General features: G+C 40.0%; 1 protein-coding gene across 2 annotated transcripts in view; it reads right to left on the bottom strand.

Moving 5' to 3' along the window:
- Positions 1-5,228, bottom strand: part of dscama (Down syndrome cell adhesion molecule a) — a 90,326-nt gene extending 85,098 nt beyond the window's left edge. The window contains exon 1 of one of the 2 annotated variants that reach the window (XM_046410238.1): positions 4,222-5,228. In XM_046410238.1, the coding sequence (XP_046266194.1) occupies positions 4,222-4,264 (43 nt within the window). In that variant the 5' untranslated portion in view covers positions 4,265-5,228. The remainder of the gene's footprint in view (positions 1-4,221) is intronic. The other variant, XM_046410239.1, reaches the window with a different exon arrangement.
- Positions 5,229-21,302: the final 16,074 nt, after the last annotated feature.

Here is a 21,302-nt window from a genome sequence, read left to right as displayed (position 1 = left end):
AAAGACACAAAAATCTTGACCCTGCGGCACTGACAAATCCTGGTCCGTGAAAAGAGCACATCAGTAATGCCCTCTAATATTAAGCTTTTTGCAAAATGAAAATAATAATTTAAACAAAAATCTTCCTAAACCGGACTTGTACCTCTTTAAGTAGCAGAAAATATTAAGTCAACAAATAATCAAAGCTGTGACCTAAATTCAAACATTTGGAATCTATGTTACTACATGAGTCCGTGTTACAATTTGTATGGTGTAAATACTGTAAAATAAATGTAAAACTTTGAAAGATATATAGGACTTTCAAAGTTTGATTCTGGCCTTCTAGTCTATACACAGTCTGAAAAACCATGTAAATAATAACAGATCTATAAATATGAGCAATGTGAGCTATCTGTATGTATATCTATGCACCAGATTAAATTGCTGATGCTCAATAAAAACATAATGGAAAAAAAATAATAATAGATCAATTTCAGGTTTTAAAATTCTCTTTTCATTACTGTAGAGCGTTACAGTGAGGAACAACTGCCTGTGGTGAGGACAAATTATTATCACTGCAGAATCAGTAAATACAGTAGATCTATTCAGAACTAAAACACATCACGACATAACTATTACTTACTTCAAAGAATAATCACAGCATTTCCAGTGGCCTACATTGTGTTAGCTAGTGTTCTGATATTAAAGTGGGACTGAGGAGCTGAGCTCAGTTGTTGTTTGCTGATGTGCGCTGCTGTAACTCTGTCAGCCCGTCCTGGCTCTATGTGAAGTGACAGATGTATACCAAAAGACACCAGTCTGCACAGACCTAGTTTCCCACTGGCCTCAATGTGACCTCCAAGCAACAATGTTTTGACTAGGTATAACTGGTCAAAAAAATAAAACAATGATAACACTACGCTGTCAATGTGCTCTTAGACTGGACAAATGTTTCACTTTTACCAAAATAGGATCTCAGAATGGTATCAGAACCCCCAGCCCTTTCTCCTTGAAGTCACAATCATACTACATAGCGCTAATTTGTTGGGTCAAATATGCTTTGTGCAAAACCTATTCCTTGGCAACATTTTTTTTATTTCCAAGTGAAAATTGAAGCCCTGCAGAAATGTAGGTTTAGGCAACAAAAGCTTTAACTTGAGTTAAGGTCAAGTCAATTATGGTTTTGATTAAGCTTTAATAAAACAAACTTGGTCTGCATCGCGCTTTGAAAAATGTAGAAAAAAAGCAGATTATGCTCCTACGTTAATCACATTCAGTCAAGCCTGGATTAAGTCATACGAAAATGCTTATGTTTTAATAAGCAGAGGTACCCTTTCTCCAGCTGTCCCTTGCCATCCTGAACTGAAAGCTAAAAATACACATGCACAGAGTGATACTAAGAGCCAATTGAGGAGCCTCGCTGTATATTTACACAGCTTATTAGTGTCCAATTGAGCATGTGTCAGATTTCCCCCCTGGCGTAGCTGAGCAAAAACAACATTATGCCATTCCCCAATTTTATCTCTTCATAACTGGAATATGTTGTTCCCATTCCATTTAGGTTTTAATAGACACTTCTGCAAGAGCTCTTCAAAAGCTCAAGCACCACCGAAGTGAACTCTACAGCAGATTTTACTCTCTACAGCACTGAAATGTTTATATCTACCGTAGATGAGCTTGCAAATGTGTCCTCAAATTGGCAAACGGCAATTCAGAGCAAAATGGAGTTTGTACAGTGGCCACTATTCATAAATGACCACTGCAAAGCTAGTGTTGCAGTTCTAATTTTTTTTTAATATTTTGCAACTCAGAGCAATGCAAATATCAATATCTATATATACAGCTGTAAAATGCTAACAAAAAAAAAATCAATTTAGTCACGTGAGCAAGCATTCAAATCAGATGCGTTGAAATGAAATGTGACTACCATAACTATTGTCAGGAAAGAGTGACAGGCTGAAATCTACCAGGAGGCATTGCCAGGGTCACTTGAACACAGTGCAGTGTTGCTCAAACCCAAAGCCCACACTGCAGCAACACTCATTACCCAGGTCTCCATAGAGACAACCTCAGCAGCCTGTACTGGACCGCAGCCCTAAAAGCCTTTATTTCAGGAAGCTACATGTATCTGTCCAGAAGAGGTGCAAAATGTACAGTTCCAATGAAAACTGCTTATTAAGCCTAATCTTTACAGGGTCGCTCAGGGAAAACAAATAATACTGTCTAAGATCAACAACCTTTTATTCTGTCTACAGTCAATTTAGCATGATAGGGAAATACGTAAAACACAGAGAGAATATTGTTGTAATGCACTCTGAGTGATTCTCATTTCTGCCACAAAAATATCTGAATGTTTAAATCAATAGAAAAGGTCAGCGTCAAATCAACCGCGTGTGCCGATATGAATGGCACTGCATAAGCAGCGACCACAAATGTAGCATTCATCACAATTACGAGTGCTGTTGCTGCCATTCAAAGTTTCCATGTAGATGTCTCTAGCAGCAGCCATTTTGCAACGCTGTTGCCTGGACCAAAGAAGCTGAAAAAGCCATTCAAAAGCAAAGCAATAGACTGTGCTCAGCAAACAGAGGTTTCAGCACAGCACTGAGTGAGGTTTGAAACGGACATCAGTGTCCTCTGTTGCTTGAAATTGTCTTGCCTCAGTAACAGAAAAGAGTCTTTGCTACACCACCGTCACCGCTTTTACTCCATTCTCTCCTATAAATAACACTGTCTTCATTGAACCCTTCAGCATGGCCACAAAATGGTTTTCCTGTCATCTTTGCTTGACGCATCGCCCTCTTCTCTCAGTTTACAGTGTCCACCTTTGATTTTTTTTTAACCCCTTCTGTCTGTCGACCTTTCAAAACCCCTTCTAAATACCCCGATTTTCTTTCAAGCTGATTTCTGCCCCCCAACAAACGCACAACCCACCCCCTACCCCACAGCCCCTTGTCCTCCTCATTGCCCCCCCTTCCTCACACACCCTTCTTGTAGTCGCTGTAAAAATCAGTCACCTTTAGTACAAAAACAAAAACAATTGGTACTTAGCAGACCTATCCTTTGAGAAATTCAACGCGAACAAAATAAGATCTGGATGCATTTTGCAAGACGTGCACTTGGGCAAGGGTGATAAGGGCTTGTCTCCTTTTTTTTCCCAATCCAAAATGACTCCATGTCTGTGCTTCTAATATGGCGGGTGCAATGCCAGAAAAAAGCACAGCCAACCTATTTAATCCTTTTTCTAGAAGATACTAACAAAAAGCGTACAAACATGCATTTGTATGTCCAAGTTATCTAAATGAATCCTTGAAACATGGAAACATATTCATTTATATTGTAGCATGCAAGTAAATACAATGCATTTTTCATTAACATAAATCTTGGTTTAGGGGTGGATTTAATTCTAGTGTCTATAAACAAATCATTTCAGTTTCATGAAGTAAATAATTCTACTTAATGAATGCTATTTACAAACAGGATTGAGATTTTAACAAACAAATGATGAATATACCAGGCAAACATGCAAATGTGTTACTACAAAATTAATTACTTAGAGATTATTTTTCATAAGCCATACACATGAATAAGTGACTGAAATGTGTTCATATGCACATTAAATACCCAAAAATGATGTAGGAAAATTCACTCAGACTGAGGCCCAATGCAGTCTGATGAGAGACAATAAATAATCTCTTATATCACAAACTTAGAATCAAACAAATTAACTTTGAGATTTTATTTTAGGCCTACATTATCCCAAAATTAATTCAGCAAAATAAATAAATAAATATAAAACTACATTAAAATGCCTTGTTCCTCATGCTGTATCTAACCTATCACTCAGCCTACATTTCTCCCCTCTCGCTCGCTCTCTCTCTCTCTATTTGATAGAAGGGTGATCTTAAATGTTGAGAATGCATGAGTGTCTAAATGTTTTTAGACTTAATCTCTAAAGGTTAATGTTGATGTGACTATCAGACTCCTGCAAAAAAACAAAAAACAAAACAAAACAAAACAAAACAAAAACAAAAAAAACAAACCCAAAAACAAAAACACATTGCCTGTGTCAGGACATAGCAACAGCCTGATTTTCCGTTTAATTTCCAGGGAGGAGAGAAAAAAATCAATATATTCAATGTGGGAATGCTTGCGGACTATTTAGGATGTTATTTGGACATTCGGCCAGGCGGGATAATAGACATAAACTTGAAGTTTAACGTGCAGAAACGCATCACCTACCATTCAAGATGCACTGGGAAAAGATGAGAGCCAATATCCACATGCCCCGCTCCGTTCAATATCCAAGCTTATGCTTTTTCTTTTCTCTCCCCGCACTCTTTCTTCTTGTTATTTCTTCCTTTTATTTCTTCAACAAGTCAATTGCAATGAAAGAAAGGGGAGCTTGCAAATCTCTCTCTCTCTCTCTCTCTGTCTTTCTCCTTGCGTTTCTCTCTCTCTCTCTCTCTCTCTCTCTCTCTCTCTCTCTCCCTCTCTTTCTCTCAATCCTTCACGTTGGGAAGAAGATGAAGAGGAGGAGGTTTGAGCTTCTTTTTCCTGCTGCTGATTGTCTCCTGGTACGGCGGGAGATAGTATATGATCCAGAACTGTGCGTCTCCGCTTTTCTGGACTGACCGCACCGCACCGCGCCGGGCCTCAGTGCAGCCGTCCCCCCGTGTCGGAGCGCTGCTCTGCGTGGAACATGAGGGAGCTCGGCTCGGTGCGCTCCGGTCCAGGTGAGCTGTGCCGCTGCCGCTGCCGCTGCTGCTGCTGCTGCTGAGTCAGAGGCTGGAGACGCATAGGACAAACTGCCTATGCGCACACCCAACTCCACGGTTAAACAATAAAAACAAAAAAAACAAAAAAAACAAACCAAAAAAAAACAAACCAAAATACAAAAGGCTCCAAAATCAGAATAAAGAAAAGAATCAATAATAAATAAATAAATAAATTAGATGTCTATGCTCTGTAAACAGCCAAGCGTGTCATCTCAGGTGCATGGAAAAAATGCGTAAAAGTTGGATTTTTTTAGAGGATTGAAGAGCGCACGGAGTTGATTGTTAGCTGCGCTGAAAACTCATTCTCTCTTCGCCGCCTCTCTCCGTCCGGCGAGCAACAAGCACACGCATCTTCCCCCCGCAGCCGCACACACAAACTGCGCACACTAGTCCCTGCGCTTAAAACCTGCCCTGCCTCAGAGCACTGTGGAATAAACCCTCGCCTGCTTCTCCGCAGCCGCTTTTCTCCCTCTCCATTGCCTTAAAGGTGCAGGGGTGGGTGAGGGACGGGGTGGGGGGGTTGAGGGGGCGCACGGCTCAACCTCTGAAGAAACGCAAAGAAAACTCTTTTCTTTGGTTTAATCACAGAGAAGGCGGATCACGGTGTCCCAGTCAGAGATGAAAAAAGTGTACAATAACACAAGCAAAAGAGAATTAGCCCGTGCAGGACATCCTTCTGTGGTACGCCGACAATGCTGTGGTGTAGCAGGCTGGAGGACGGATGCTGAGGGAGGGAGGGAAGCAGAGGGAATGATGTAGGCTACACCTGACTGGATACCATGTAGGCATTTGGTGAAGGGAAAAAAAGGCTAAATTATCTTAATTGGTGGAGCTCAGATCCTGTCTTTTAATGTGTTTTCTGGATAATTTATGAGCCCCAGGGGCGTTTTGGGGATCCTGCCAGCCTTTACCCCTGCATTCATTAATTGACCTTGACAAATATAAGCAGCGACCCCCCCAATGCACCAGGGGGCATCAAACGGCAGCCATGTCAGGCATCCACAGCCGCCTGCATGACTTCACCTCCATTCAAGCCACAGGAGGAGAAGACTATGGATTAATAAGTGAAAAAAAAAGCAAATGCACTCCATACTGAAGACTTGGTGGTATAAATATAGTCTATTTGAAATGATAAGGTGTGACCTCCTTATTAATATATAACAGTGAACCTAAAAATGTCAAATGCAGACCTCATTAACTTCTTAAAGGATTATTTTGACTATCCAAAGAGACATGTGGGGAACAGGCAGAGGATAAATGTTTCCTTTTGAACGTTGAGCACGAAAACATTAATTTCATGTTTTCCAGGCATGGTGTTGTGAAGTCACATTTGCATTACATGTTGAATGTGAAATGATTTTGAAGGCACTGACACAATGGTAACTGCAGTGACATCCCCTGCCATGTGACTGTTTGAATTTAACGTGGCCCATTTATGTTCAAATACTGTAGCAGGCGAGCCAGGCTTTAGCCCTCCGCCCAGATACAGTGTCTGTCTCTTAGACTTAGCATCCACATCAGACCTGCACATGAACAAGCTATGCACCAGGAATACAGGACCTGTCACCGCCTGTCTGGCCCCTGCATGTGCTTCCAGCCAGGCATCCCCAAAATAAAACAGATCATTATCACTGACTCCAACCATCCGAACCAAAATGGCAGGGAGGAAAACATGCGCTATTTCTCACACACTGAATACAAAGTATTTTTTTTTTTGTTTGTGCTGAATTTGCCTAATCCCCCTCCCTGTCAACCTCATTGGCTCCCAGCAGCGAGGGGGTTTGGTGTCCTTCCACTTCTGGTGCTGTGTTCATTCTAATGTGCACACCTCCTCTTCCTCTATTTGGCACTATACTCCACACCCCACTACCCTTTTCAAATGGAATATTATTATTAGAAACCATACTGTACAACTTATTTTGCTCCAGTTGCAGGCAGCTACAGACTGCCTGCAAATGAGAGGGAACAAACACACTCACTTACATACTGGCATTTCTTGATATTCAATACACTTTAGTGTTTCATTCTGGTTACATTTTTTCTATTCTTGGACTGTCACATCTTATTTATTTACTTGTCACAAAATGCAAGTCAAGGAATTATGGACTTCATATAAAAGAACACAAAACCATGAAAGACATACAGTATTTAAAGACTATTGTAAGTAAATGCATGAGAATGAGCAAAATCCAACTAACCAAATGCAAACTATTTACAACAGATACATAGTTGCTGATCTGTGCTGTTGACAAAATACACACACAAAGCCAAGACATCCAATTAACTTGGCACTGACTCATTTCCTCACCAGTCACGTTAATTTGTTGCCTTTTTTTTTTTCCAATCATTCAGCCATATGGCAAATAATTCTCTTCAACGTTCGTCCCAGTGGACTGTTTAGGTACGGAGATTGGATTAAAATCATTCGCTGCATGGTCATAAAGAGCTCAATCCCTATTTCTCTAATCCTAGCTTTAACTTCATGATACATTGTGAGGTTATGATCAAATCAAAGGTATTATCCTCTTTAAACCCTTCTGTTATTTAAATGTTAAACATTCCCAGACATTTCTGGGACTTCTTTATGCACCGATAAAGGGGTGTACTGTGCAGTAAATATCAGACAAAAGGTTGAATGTACTTTTAAACTGCTGCATGGTTTAATAAAAGAAAAAAAAGGGTACAATGACAACTTTGAGCATCATCGACATCGCATGTAAAACACGGCTCAATACGGAATGTATACGTGTGTTACTACATACAGTACAATGGGGACTTGAATGTGCTTATAATATATTATATTGGCTTAAGGTGGTCTAATACGGTTATGATGCTCCAAAATTAGTACAATTCTTCCTTTTCATTGAGACATGCAAGAGTTGCTGAGACACTGGAATCAAAACCACATGTTTCAGTGTCTGGTGCAAGAGAAAAAGTCACAGAAAATCAGCCAGATATATCATCAGGGAACGATGAATATCTGTAAAGACTTCACACTAGTCCAATACTTCAGTCTGTACCAAAGGGCTGGCCTGTAATAAATGCTGGTAGCATGGCTAAAAGAGTTCCCAGCTCACTGAACACTCCAGCAAAAGTGTCAAAAGGCGACCATGTTGTCAGTGGGTGGTGCAGATCCTGTCCTACACTGCTCATTAACAGTTTGAATAAAATTCGCCAGAGGTCTATTCATTTTTGATTTATCCAGTGAACAATATCATAGACAGATAGAGATATGTACAATCGTGATTGTGGAAAAACAAAGCGAGAAAGTTTACCAGAGGTCGGCAATACTGAGAGTGTGATGCGAGTGCAACAGCAAGTCTGCACTCGCTATTAAACACAGAGACCAGAGCAAGGCCTTTAAACATTCCACACCATGCATATTGTGACAAGCACTCATTAGGTTATGAGTTCCCCGGCTTGACCAAAAGCACAACAGCTTATTTCCACTGGTAACTACCATACTGTTGTAATGAAAAGAGAACTGAGACAGAGGAGTGGTGAAGCTGGTGCCCACTGACATCAGGCGGGTCCTTTAAACAGGTTTCTATTCTTTATATAAGTCCACATACACTTGTTTGGTAGATGTTCTACATTATGTTAAATTATGCTATTTGTAGATTAATGCTGTCCTCTTTGCTTCCATTCCTTTGTGTGTTTCAGGTTTGTAGCAGCTCATTTATATAATGTATATTCAACAGGAAGCCAGTGTAGAGAGGGGGATAGTAATAATATCATTAATCTTAACTACAAAGAGCCAGATTCCCCAAGGGAAAGTTTTATGGCTCTTATTAGCAAAACACTCTCAAGTACTTTGATTATATTCAAACAATAAAATATATATTTGATAATGTGATGACCAATGACAGCAGGTTCATCTCAATCTGTGACTCCTAAGGATTAAGGGAGCTTCTCTGCCTGGGTCAGACTGCTGAATAATTCACACCACGTTATGAGGTAGGAATGGAGGAACAGTAGTCCAATGTACATCCTGAGACCCTCATTTTATTAGATCATCTTTGAATCCTTCTCTCTGCCCATAAATTCTAAACGGAATGTGAGACAAAGTCACAATTCATGTTTAATGAGTCGACATGTCTCCAGAATAAAGAAATGGAGAAATCGTGTTTCCTCTGAGAGAAATTCCTCGCCATCACAGGATGGACAGTGTTGTATCTGCTATGTGGGATAAGTGTTCCACTGATAATGTGCTCTCAAAGCCAAAGCAACAAAGAATTTAAAGGACAAATTCAGCCTTAGATACAGTTGATATTCCTCAAGAAAGAAAGAAAGAGTCACATCTACATTTCATTCCTTATATTTTACCGATCCTGGTATTTCTGCCTCTGTCATGATTTTTGATTTATGATTTTATGATTTGCAAACTCAATGCAAAATGGTTACATTCTCTTGGGAGCTATTCTATGTTTGGCTTGTTATCCCTAACTAGAAAATAAACCTTAACATAAACTTGCCGTTTTTCCTTACATGTTAGCTACAGAGGAACAGAGGACCAACTAAATGTCTGGTAAAGCCCTGGTTAACAAGGCTGAAAAACACAAATTTTTTCCTTATTGGTTTCAATAATCACCCTGCCTCCTAAGGTGGTGACCAAATGAGTGGACAGAGCAAAGCTCTTTGATGGCCCACCTTAGTGGATCTATATATTGATTCTCCTCAGTGACTACTTTGCATCTCATGGCTCAATGCACTTCTGTCCAGTCTTGATTGAGTGGATAGCAGGGTCATCCAGAGGTAACTCTAGGATTTTAGGGCTTTTGATTTTAAGTAGCAAAATTCACAACTTCCCTATTCTGAGTTGATTATCGAGGCAGTGATTCATAAAATCTTATTCCAGTTCCTATCTGTGGAACTGGCAGTTAGTCCACAAACACTGTCACTGAACACTGAAAGTTTTACTGTAATGTTTCGCCTGCTATGTAGAACCGCAGATGGCAATTACTTCATTAGTATTCTGGGGGAATTTACGTTTGGAGTCTGTACACTGCACTTTGCAGTTTCATCCATTTGTGGCTCCTGATGTTGAATTAAGGGTGTTACTATCAGGAACTCCACACAAAGTACTTTTACCAAACAGCAAACTGCTACTGATTTCTTGATTTAACCAGTGCAACATATTTGCAAGGTCTTTTCAGCAAGATTTGTGACTGGCGAGGTAGATGACGAAGTGCCACCTTCATATTTTTCATAAGACTCATGTCAAAGCGCCAGCCAGGATATCAGTCCATAAGGATCAGTGGCCAAGCGATCGGAGCACCTTTATCTTTAATTTCATATTTATATGGAATGCCACTGAAATTAGAATATTAAAAAAGCTGACCTTCACAAAAAAGATGATTACATGAAGATACTGAGGTCCACTTTATGGCTCAGACTAAGCTTAATGTTAGTTTTAATGCTTTGAGAGTTATGTTTTGAAATCACTTCATTTATACTGAAAACAAAGTCAATCCTCCATGCAAATAAATGAATAAATAAATCACATAAATCCTATATGTCACAAACTACTGAATTATTATAATTATTACATACATAATTTACCAGTACGTATATACCACTAGTAACCAATGTGGTGATGCAACCTCACTTCATACTTGACTTAAGTAAACCATATTAGACCATTGCTTATGTGATTTTAGAACAGATTCCAGGCATTTTTAGAAAACTCATGCATGCTGAGACTTGTGGTGGCTTTCTTTTCCATTTTTTTTAGAAATTCATTGAATTGTCTGGAGGCATTTAAACTGCAAAGGTTTTGGTACAATTCAACACTGATGAGTTATGTGTGTTCATGGTGTTCCTTTTTTGTGTGAGTGTGATGCTACACTGACCAGTGATATCAGGGAAGCAAGAGGCTGGTGGACTGTCATTCAAAGAGCAAAAACATATCTGAGTTTGACTCTTCTGGTCCGTAACTGTCCAACATGGGGTGGCAGTGTTGCTTAGTAACCACAGCACATGACTGACCTTATCGGTGCGGCCATAAAAATGTATGAAGTCCTTTTATTCATTTTCCCTTCTTTCCGGTGCTCCCCCTTCTCTCTCTCTCTCTCTTTCTCACACACACATGCACACACACAGACGTGTCCAGATACACACAATTCAGATGAACACATCCTATGCATTGTTCTTGTATTTGTGTAAGCGAGCGAGTGACAGAGAGAGCGAGAGAGAGCAGCAGGGCGGTAATGAAGGGCTATACCTGACACACGCCACAGACTGCATCAAGCAGCATGAAGAGACGGAGGTGGGGGGGGCATCCATTGACAGGAAAATCAGCAGTCATAAGTCACACAGGGAAATCAGCAGAGCAACATCTTTACCATGCCGCTAAAGATAAAAACATGCAAGAGATGCAGACCTGAGTAATACATAATGTTATTGGGATTATGTGTAAGCTATGATCTGGGATGTTTTCAGTATCACATCACTGAGATCTACTTACTTGATGTAAATCTGTTTAGTTTACAGTGTCCTAATCTGAGTTTAATCCCCAGAACATATTTATGAAGCTGACAAAGTATTACACAGCGGAGGGACTGTGTGGGATGGGTGGCAGGGTCCAAGGCCTTTATGAGCCAGGAGCAGTGCTGATGATTCCACACAAGACGTGAAGCACCACGTCTGTCAGCTCACTGACACAGTATCACAGCGACCGGCTTTCTTGCAAAGTGCTGCTCTGTTGTTCCCACAGGGAGCACAGATGTTAGCCTTGCTGTCGCCGCCGTCGCCATCTTTTTGCCCTGACAACATCTGCACAGCTGTGTTGTCAGCTGCCACGCACAGGCGGGAACGCCACAACCCGCTCTTGAACTGTTGACAGCTAGGGGCAGGTCGGAACAGATGGCAGGGGGGTGTCAGGGGACTGGCACTGGGTGGAGGAGGGGTGGCAGGTAGAGACTGGGGCTCCCATCTGGCCTCGGTGCTGGCACTCTGCCCCAGGGCATCTTCAGCGTTTACTCGACAGAAAACCTGTCAGGAGTTGGAAGTCACCTTGCGCAAAACGTTGTACTCAGTTGTACTCTGTACTCTCTATCCAGTTTCACTGGAGATGGGGGGGTAGCAGTCTGAGCTAATTTCAATGGACAGTGTTAAAGAAAAGAATGGGTACTAACTAATTGATCCCAAAGAAACAGCTTGCCCAAGCTCTAGTTTGAGTCTGGTCAGGTTATGTGTTGCTGGGCTTCATCTAATTACCTTTGGTTTGTCATAACACATTCAGGAAGTGTGGTGTGTCATGACGGGTGTAGCTGACAATGCTCAATTGAAAAAGACAAATATATAGATTGTTTTACCTGATAAACTTCACAGATTTTTTTATGGCTATAGGTCTATTGTGAATTTTATACCAGCAACATATTTCACACGAGCTGGGACGGGAGCAACTAAAGTCGGGGACAGTTGTGGAATGCTGGTATGTGGTATCCTCTAAGGGCTCAGTAGTTCACAAACAAGGATGTGTCGAGGTTCACCCTTTGTCAAACACATGACTGTATAAAGGATATTACCACATGGCCTCAGGAACACTCTAACTAGTTGTCAATAAACATGGTTTATTTGCAAATGACTGCATTCTGTTTTTCTTCATGTTTTATACAGCATCCTTTTCTATTATTGGCCTTATACTTAAGGAGCAACCGTGCTTTGTGTATAATTATATTTAGTCATTGAAAGTGGCTTTAATTGTCAATGAAGAATGTATTAAATGGAATGCTGTCTAGTATGTGCAAAACAAGGACTGCACATTGTCCTTGATCCCATGTTTGTCCTGTACATTCTTTCTATTACTCTGTAATTTAATTTAATTGTTGCAATTATGTACACAAGTTTTCTTGGGACACAAAGTGGAACTAGAATTCCATCTGTTCTGTTCAATAAACAGAAAGACAGCAAACATAGTTTTGTCACACTTGTATTGCATGGTGACGGAGGTGATGGCTGTACTTACATAAACATTTTTTTACGATTTATTTTATATTAATAGCCAAATAACACTGAATGTGTAGAAAAGAATAAATAAAAATGCTCAACACTCAGTGGTCGCAGTTTCTCATTCGTGAGGACAGTTCATAGACAATTTGATAATAAATAGAAATAGAAATGAATATAGTCTGGCGTATAGTTTTCTTCTGACCTTATTCAAATCTATTATACAGAAGATTACTGAAGAGCTAAATCCTCCTTTGTCACAAACTGAGTTTATACATTTGTTGAAGGTGACAAAATACGGGAATTAGCTTGAAACAATATTACTACACCAAATAAGCAACTATGTTACATGAGCTATGCTTGAGTAGACGCTGTATGCATTATTTGAAAAGACAATATTAACAGACAATTAAATGTATGGTATGTAACCAGATCTTTTCCCTTTCTGTAGCATAACATCGGCTCAAAATCAATGTAATGTTTACAAGCGACTCTCATAAAAGTGTGAAGTTGATAAAATCATAGAAAGTATACTCTTGAGCTGTTCAAGAAAGACGGGGATCTCCTGGACCCAAAAAATAATATAAAATATCCCACAGCAAGAAATTACAAAAAATTCTGAACTGTATCCTAACATACAACTTCAATAGAAACAAAATGTTATGAGTAACCTCTCTGAATATTTTCAAATAAGAGCAGGAGAAGGTCCGGGATCCTGAAATTGCTCAATGTCAGTGTCCAAATTTTTATTTGACATCGGTTTAAAGTTCTAACTAGTACTAGCAGCTGTAGTACTATCTAATGTAAAGCATAGATTTTTGGTTTTGGGTTTATTGCCTCACGCTTCCTAACTGAAGATGATGACGTGGTGCTGAGAAAGAATTAAGCTGCAGACCCTCCCCAAAGTGCACCATCAGCGTGGCGAGGCCGACTGAGCAGACCTGCAGATCACAATGACTGTTGACAGCAGCATGGGGCATCGCCCAGTGGGGGCTCTGGGTTTGACCTGGACTGGCTGTCCAGGGCAGAGAGCCAGCACAGAAGAAAAGCGCTTTACGGAAGAAGCATGTGGTCAGGTCATCTCTTCTCCTTCCCTTCAACCCCTTCACAGCTCCCCCTTAATCCCAGCCTGAAGCTCCCTACCTCCCTCCCTCCTTCCCTCCCTAGCTCTCTTCTCCTCACCTCACCCTCTCCCCCACCCCCATATCCTGCATATCGCAAGGAAATGCCAACAGATGCCCAGTGTCTAAGACAGGCATTATGTTCTTAGAGGATGTCCTGGTAATTCTGGTTTTTGCCAGGCTGCTGCTGATTACCACGTTGTCTAGAAGTGGTGAGGATGAGAGGCAGCACAGAGGACAACAGGTAGCCATCTCTGCTGACTGGGTCACGTGGTGCTGCAGTCTATGCAAAACCAGATCTTCAAGACCCAGAGGGGACATTTGTCTGTTTGTAGTATATGACGGAGTGATAGGATTAGCATTAACAGAATAAACACATGCAATACACAGACAGACAGGCAGCTTGTTAGATAATTATGTTACTGTGGTCATCATTATTATTAGAAACATTATCAATGGTATCGAGGGGACCACTAAATGGTGTTCAGGGATATCTAAATAAGAATGCACCAACAGGAGCGTTTAGTGTTTTATTTTATAACATGTTACTCATCAAGAATTTAAAACCGGAGGAGCAGGACTTCATTTGCCATAAGAAAATGTGTCAATCATGGGGACTCGGGGAGAAAGTGGTTTGTCAGACCCTGAGGGGGCCACACTGACCTAAATACAAAATTGTCAACAGCAATCCTACACTGACCAACCAAAAGAGAACACTGGGGACACAAACATTTAATTCTGCAAAGACAACATCGGTTAAAATACCTCAGCCGGAAAAACTAGATTTTCAATATTTTAATGTTTCATAAGACAAACTCAACCCCATATCGGAAATGGCTATATATAAAACCGGGACGGTGCTTTGTGAATGCATGTGTTCATTTTGAGTAAATAACGGACATGTTAATGTACAAGGAGATCTGGTTGTAAGTAACTAGCTGGCTGATGTGTAAATCCCTGTGTTGTTCCTCTTGTTTACTTGTCTGAGGGGTTAAGACAGATGTTTTTGCCGTAGTTATTGACATATGGTTTTCACATGAATGGTGAAAAGAGATCGTTAAGATTAAAGTTGAACCCTTCCAGTAAAGAGGATTTCTTTTCATTCAGCTCATCAGTGCTGCTGGATTCATGGATGACTTAGTGAGGACTGATGCCACCATGTGGTCAGGGGAGGTGTTGCTGGGTGAGCAGCCCTGCGATATGACTGTGGTATCCCAGCTATATGTTAGTTGCTGTTAGCAGCTTCACATTTGGTTATTTCTGAAGTCCTAGTTTGCAGTATTAATACACATTTTACTATGATACTGTTAGGGCTTTTTGTTAAGGCAGTTTTTCCTCACCACTGTCACCAAGTGCTTGCTTATAGGGGGATGTCGGGTCCCCTGTATTACAAAATTTAATTAAAGAGTTTGGTCTAGACCTGTTCTAATTGGAAAGTGTCATGAGATAACTTTTGTTGTGAATTGGCGCTATATAAATAAACTGAATTGAATGTCAATGTACTCTACGAGAGCAGACAAAAAAGTATGCTTAAAACATAACGTTTCCTCTATGTAAGACACTTAGCCACAAGGTAAAACACTGTTCTGTACTAAAGAAGTAATTAATCTATGTGCAATTTTGAGGTACTTGTACTTAAGTGGAGTATTTATAAGTTTTATACTTTGACATTTCAGGATCTGTTGTTATTTTTAACATCACTATCTTACATACAAATCATTAGAGCTGGACATAACAGTTTGTGTCATCACAACCTGATCTGATGATTATGTGTTTGATCAATCATACAGCCTATAAAATGTTGGCAAATACTAAAAAATGTCCAGGACAGCCTCCCAGACCCAGAGCAACATCTGCAGCACCACTGGTGACACTGATGTCAATGCCAGCTTCATTTCAAGGAGGTATGACATAAAAGTTTTGTTTACAAATTAATGCATCAGTAATATAGGTGCATGTTTGTGATAAAACTGAATTTTAATTAAGTAAATACCATGAAATGAGAAAAATCAGACTTCAAGATTATTGTCCAAAACAAAAATCAATGGAGATTTTTCTTTACTAACTCCAGCCAATATGCTGGACTTTTGTAAATAGAATTTCCTATATGACCTTTGCTCTGTGTACAAAAGCTGTACACACAAGCACATGTGCTGAGAGCTGGGCTGCACCCGTAGCTCAATACTGGTTGACCTACAAAACCAGTGAGAGTGCTGATGTTCATCACAACCGCAGGACCCTGGTGTGTCGTAAAGACTCATGCTGATCTGAGAGTCTATGAGGCTTGACGCGTGACATCGACCTCACGAAAGAACGAAGGAGGGGGGGGATAAACACATAACTGCCCAGTAACAAGGGCTGTCTCCTCATTGGCTGCTCAAGAATGTTGCATTGATCATACTCTTTGTGCAAAAGTGACACATGTGGTTTTGATCCAAGTACACACAGGCAGGATTACAGTAAAATGCTCACATACACAGTAGCTTGTGAGTGTGCATGCATGGTCTGAGGCTTAGACATGCACACACACACACACACACACGTCCTCTATCACCCTCTCACACACTCGCACATGAAATTACACATCTCACAATGACACACTGACAAAGTATTGGTGAGAACTAGGCTAGAACCACACCAGTAAGCCTCTTTTTTACTTAAACATCCTCAGAGAATTCAGTTTTCTTTCCCCCCACCCAAGATTAGCACTTAGCCCCTAGTAACAGTGCTGTCATTTTGTTGCAACACGTCACACATCATGGTTCATACTTTATTTAAACACTGTTTCCTCTCACAACAACACACAGGTTACGCTTTTATTTAAGAACATTTATCAGGCCTGAAATTTCCAGCTACATGCACTACATTTACCAGTCCAGCTGTTCACAGAGTCTTGAGAACTGGGATAAAACAGGTTTTCAATTTTTGAAGAAAGAACCAGTTTGATTTCAATGTTTGCTGTCAAACCACACTTTATTTTATGGTAAATGATTTCCAGATTAGTATGAGTCACATCCACAACATCAGGCATCAAAGAACAGGCCTGCAGCTAATTATTATTTCCAGTACTGATTATTTTTTTATTTCAATTAATCAATTGTCATTAGTCTATAAAATTAAAAACAAATAGCGAATAAAAGTCCATAGCAACATCATAAAGATGGCAGCTTACTGTATAACGTCTTATTTTATTTGGCCAATGGTTTAAAACATTCAGTAAAGCAGCAAAGCACCTCAGCTGGAGCTATAAAAGGCAATTTTTCATTATTTTTTGCTTAAAAAATGATTTAGCGTTCATAAAAATAGGTCTGTCAATTGACTAACTGATTAATTAACCAATCACTTCAGCTCAGCCAAGAATGTTTATCAGATTCTTTAATGCCCCATAATCATTTTTGGTACTACTTCATTACCCACAGTATATTACACAATATATGTGTGGAATATTGCAGTGTGAAAGCAATTTTAAAAAAATTTAAACTGTTAAGTAAATAGTTTAGACACTGGATTTTTTTGACTTTGAGACAAATAATAATTGCTTAAAATATGAAAATCTTCCCCACCCTGATCTTTAGTTAGTTATCAGTAAGTTTATCGTCATTTGTAAGGGAAGAAAATTAAGTCCTCTTGTTTTAGCTTCACCATACTGATGGTTTAATACTGACCAAATGTTGTTAATGAACATATGTGGCAAGTTGCAGAATTGTTGATAAAAACCATATCAGTGATTGACAGTGTATTTCATTTGCTTTTCTGAGGATTTAACCAAAGAACAAGGATTCACTAACCTCAATCAAAGTGATTTTGTTGGCTAAATGTAAACACAAACAAGAGTCTGGACTTGAAACCTGGTCTTTAGTATCAGAGTCTTACACTTTGTACGCCAGCATCCACCCCAACCGGTTCCACGCAGCTTCACTGCGGTACATGAATGTAGTGTTTATTCAGTTAAATAAACGGAATCCAGGCAGTGATTACCTTTTCCTCATAAACATATTTCCTGTTACACATCAGTTGTATATAACTGCAGTTTCAAGAAGACAGTGTTGGTAATAAAGAAACAAACTCCAGCCATCCATCCATTTTCTATACCGCTTATCCATCAGGGTCGCGGGGGGGCTGGAGCCTATCCCAGCTGACTACGGGCGAGAGGCGGGGTTCACCCTGGACTGGAGAAACAAACTCAAAACCCACAAATATCCTTGACGGCTATTTTTTGACAGACTGGGTGATTTGTTGCAGTGAGCAGTGTGTCGGTAGTCCCAGCGTGACAAAATTGACTTGAACCTACAATGAAAGTCAAGGATGACGCCACCACGATGATGGTGTCTATTTACTTTCACCTTGACTTGACTATATTTGCTGTTGCAGTAGATGTAGGTAATTTCTAGGAGAGAAGGCTGCACACGCATTGTAAAGAATTTCAAAAGACAGACCTAAATTAAACTTTAGAAAGAGACGAGAGTTGGATTCTAGTGAGCATGGCTCATATGGTCACAGATGACATGACGCTCAGCATATAGCATTACGCACATAATGAGGCTCCTGTGGCACCTTAAAGACAACATGGGTAAATCCAGTAACTGAAACCACATACACACAGACGGCAACAAGCCATCACACACTGATCAACAGGAACCTCTCACTGTCTCTGTCGAAAGGTTCCTGGAACACAGATGTAGCATCAACGCCTAACCTGGGCTAAAACTGGGTACTCAGAAAAACACAGAGAAGCACAGCACGCTGGAAGTGGGCCAAATGTGATCACATGCAAGACCACTGAGCACCTTCCCTTTCATGTAGACAGCACACTTTGCTAAGCAACTCTACATCTAGCCCCTCAGCTGCAACAGTGAGTCTGGAGAGCTAATTTAGGGAAATGGTGAAAGGACTGTTTGCTCAACACAACGGGGTTCCCTTCCTTCCCACGCCTCATTTGAGAGGCAACAAGAAAAAAGGCAAATATGAAAGGCGGTCCCCACAGTTGGAGATGATGCACCAAGGGTCCTCTCGCTAAGCAGGCAGCTATTCAAATGAGTGGCTAATTGTGGCATCTGTTAACCCACTGAAGAGGTGTCAGTGCAGTATCATGGGTCTGTTAATTGGTACAAACAGGTAGCAGATGTAGGCTCTGAGATTGAGCATCTGCCATTTAGTGAGCCAGCCTCCATGAGCAGTGATTAGACAGCCAAGCTGATGGAGAGAGATCAAATAGGAGGAGAGGAGTGGAGAGGGAACATGTGAAAAAGACAACGCTTGGAATAAGAGAAAGACAAACTGAATAAATAATAACTCAAACATTCCATTAAGATTAGTACGTTTTGCTTTCTAAAGAGAGTTTCCTGGTTATTTTTGTGTCATTTTTACAAAAGTAATAAAGATCTCATTTCTTTTCTACCAACATATTTGTGCCTCTATTGATTCACTGGTTAAGGAACCAGTATATCACTTCAATATATCCTTTTAATATATAATAAAAATTGTATGATGAATTCTCACCCCAATCTAAGTGCAATACTATTTTTTAGTATCATGTAGCATTCATATGGGACATGCAAACAACAGTTGAGACAAATTTTGGAGCATCTTCTTGAGGCTAAAATGCCTTTGAGAATCAGATCATTCATCAATCCATTAGAAAATACCTATTAATGGTAAAAAAAAAATACCTTTGATAAAGTGAAGGCCTGATATCATTTAGTGGAACAAAAAAATGTATATTCACATGAGGCTTAGATTATGAGATTAATGAAAAAGAAGCAGAAAAAGAAAAGGAACTAGTGAGCTGAGTTGTTTTCTGTCTGAACGGCTGTGATAATAATGTGCTACAGAGTCAAGCACGTGGCCTCAGCTGAGTGGAAAGTTCTGGCATTAAACACTGGCTTCTTGTGTAACAGCTTTTCATATGTATTGGCCCAGTACTTCTTTGCGGGCGAAGGGCTGTGTGTTTAAGTATACATAGAGAGAATAATCAAGTTTTATATGGTTTGTTGAAATTGTGGTTGGTTTTTGTGACGTTTGTACCGTTTCATTTAGGGTTGGGTGGGAGAGACATGGAAGAGGAGGAGTGACTGCTGCATTGTAACAGTTTACAGGGATCCAAACAAACAAACAAACAAAAAACTTATCTGCTACAATTACACATAAAGCACAGGTACCTGGCTCATGTTGGAAATGATTCCTCTGTCAGTGATGCTGATCTAGGCTTCTGTTTTTCTTGGATCTTCATCTCGGCCGGTTCATGGAAACATTAAACCTGCGAAATGAAATAGGCTTTATTTTGCGATACATGTTTAATTATTTTTCTGCAAAATGTGAAAATCAAATTTTAGTTTGAAAGACATTCATGCATTTTCTGCGCACATCTCATGGAGGAATGTGCAAAATTGTGCTTGGCTGACATATCTCTTACTGGGTTAGCATCTGATGAAGGAGGATAACTTTTTAACACTTTCATCACTCCCACAGACCATTTCATGACGTCTTTACCTGTCATAGCAAGTGCACCAACATAATCAATACCACCTCCTTAAAACGCGTACACCTGAATGGAGCAGAGTCGAAGCTGTTACACCTGTGCTTTGCTTGCTAACATGCCATGGAAAAATGTTTACTGGTATGTTGACATTATGGACCTCAGTATAACCCAGCACATCGCCATCCAACCTTACCTCCAACAGGTTTAACGTTAAATGAAAACACACTCAAATTCTTTAACGAGCAGACAATAAATCAGACAATAACAACTGCATTGCTTGCAGAATGGCAGGCGTGCTGCTACCACAACTCCTGTGGGGATTGTGCGTTTGTTGGTTTGTTAACATTCATACAATATTCAATAACTTTGCCAAGAAAACACTTACAGTAACAACATAAAGCAACGACAAGAAAAGCAACAAACATTTTTCCTCACGCAGCAGATACAGCTTTCATCACCGGCTCCCTGATAAAATGTGAAACTCACGTTTTACTTTGACAACTTCCTGCCTTTCCTTACCTCACCTGCTCATATCCTCATAGTTTAATTAGATGGCGCGCACGAACCCTTCTCACACGGCGACAGTGACGCCTGCTGGTGATTCAATGATACTACCACCTGAGTCTGGCGTTGGTAGTGGGCAACTCCCTGAAAATGGAGCAGTGAATGAACACTTTTTCAATATGTGAAACATTGGCTCCACATTATACATTTAAAATCAAAAACTAAGTGTGTAAATAATATGTGGAGAGACACATCAAGCACAGGAAATAAATACACCCTACTTACAGTTTTATTGGCTGTTAGTTGACTGGTTTTATCAGAATATAGTATCCATTTGAGTTACTTGCATATATGATATATGATGTTCTCATTATGCATAATGAACCAAATATGAATAACTGAGGAAGATATAGCGGACATTTACATAATTAGCCAAACATCTAGTAAACTTCAAATCATACTTCAAGTGATGAAGCTATTTTACACGTGGGA

Source organism: Scatophagus argus, chromosome 14, assembly GCF_020382885.2.
Source record: "Scatophagus argus isolate fScaArg1 chromosome 14, fScaArg1.pri, whole genome shotgun sequence".
Classification (NCBI taxonomy): Eukaryota; Metazoa; Chordata; class Actinopteri; family Scatophagidae; genus Scatophagus; species Scatophagus argus.
Note: the sequence above shows the minus strand (reverse complement) of the source record. Positions and strands in the feature narration are given on the sequence as shown.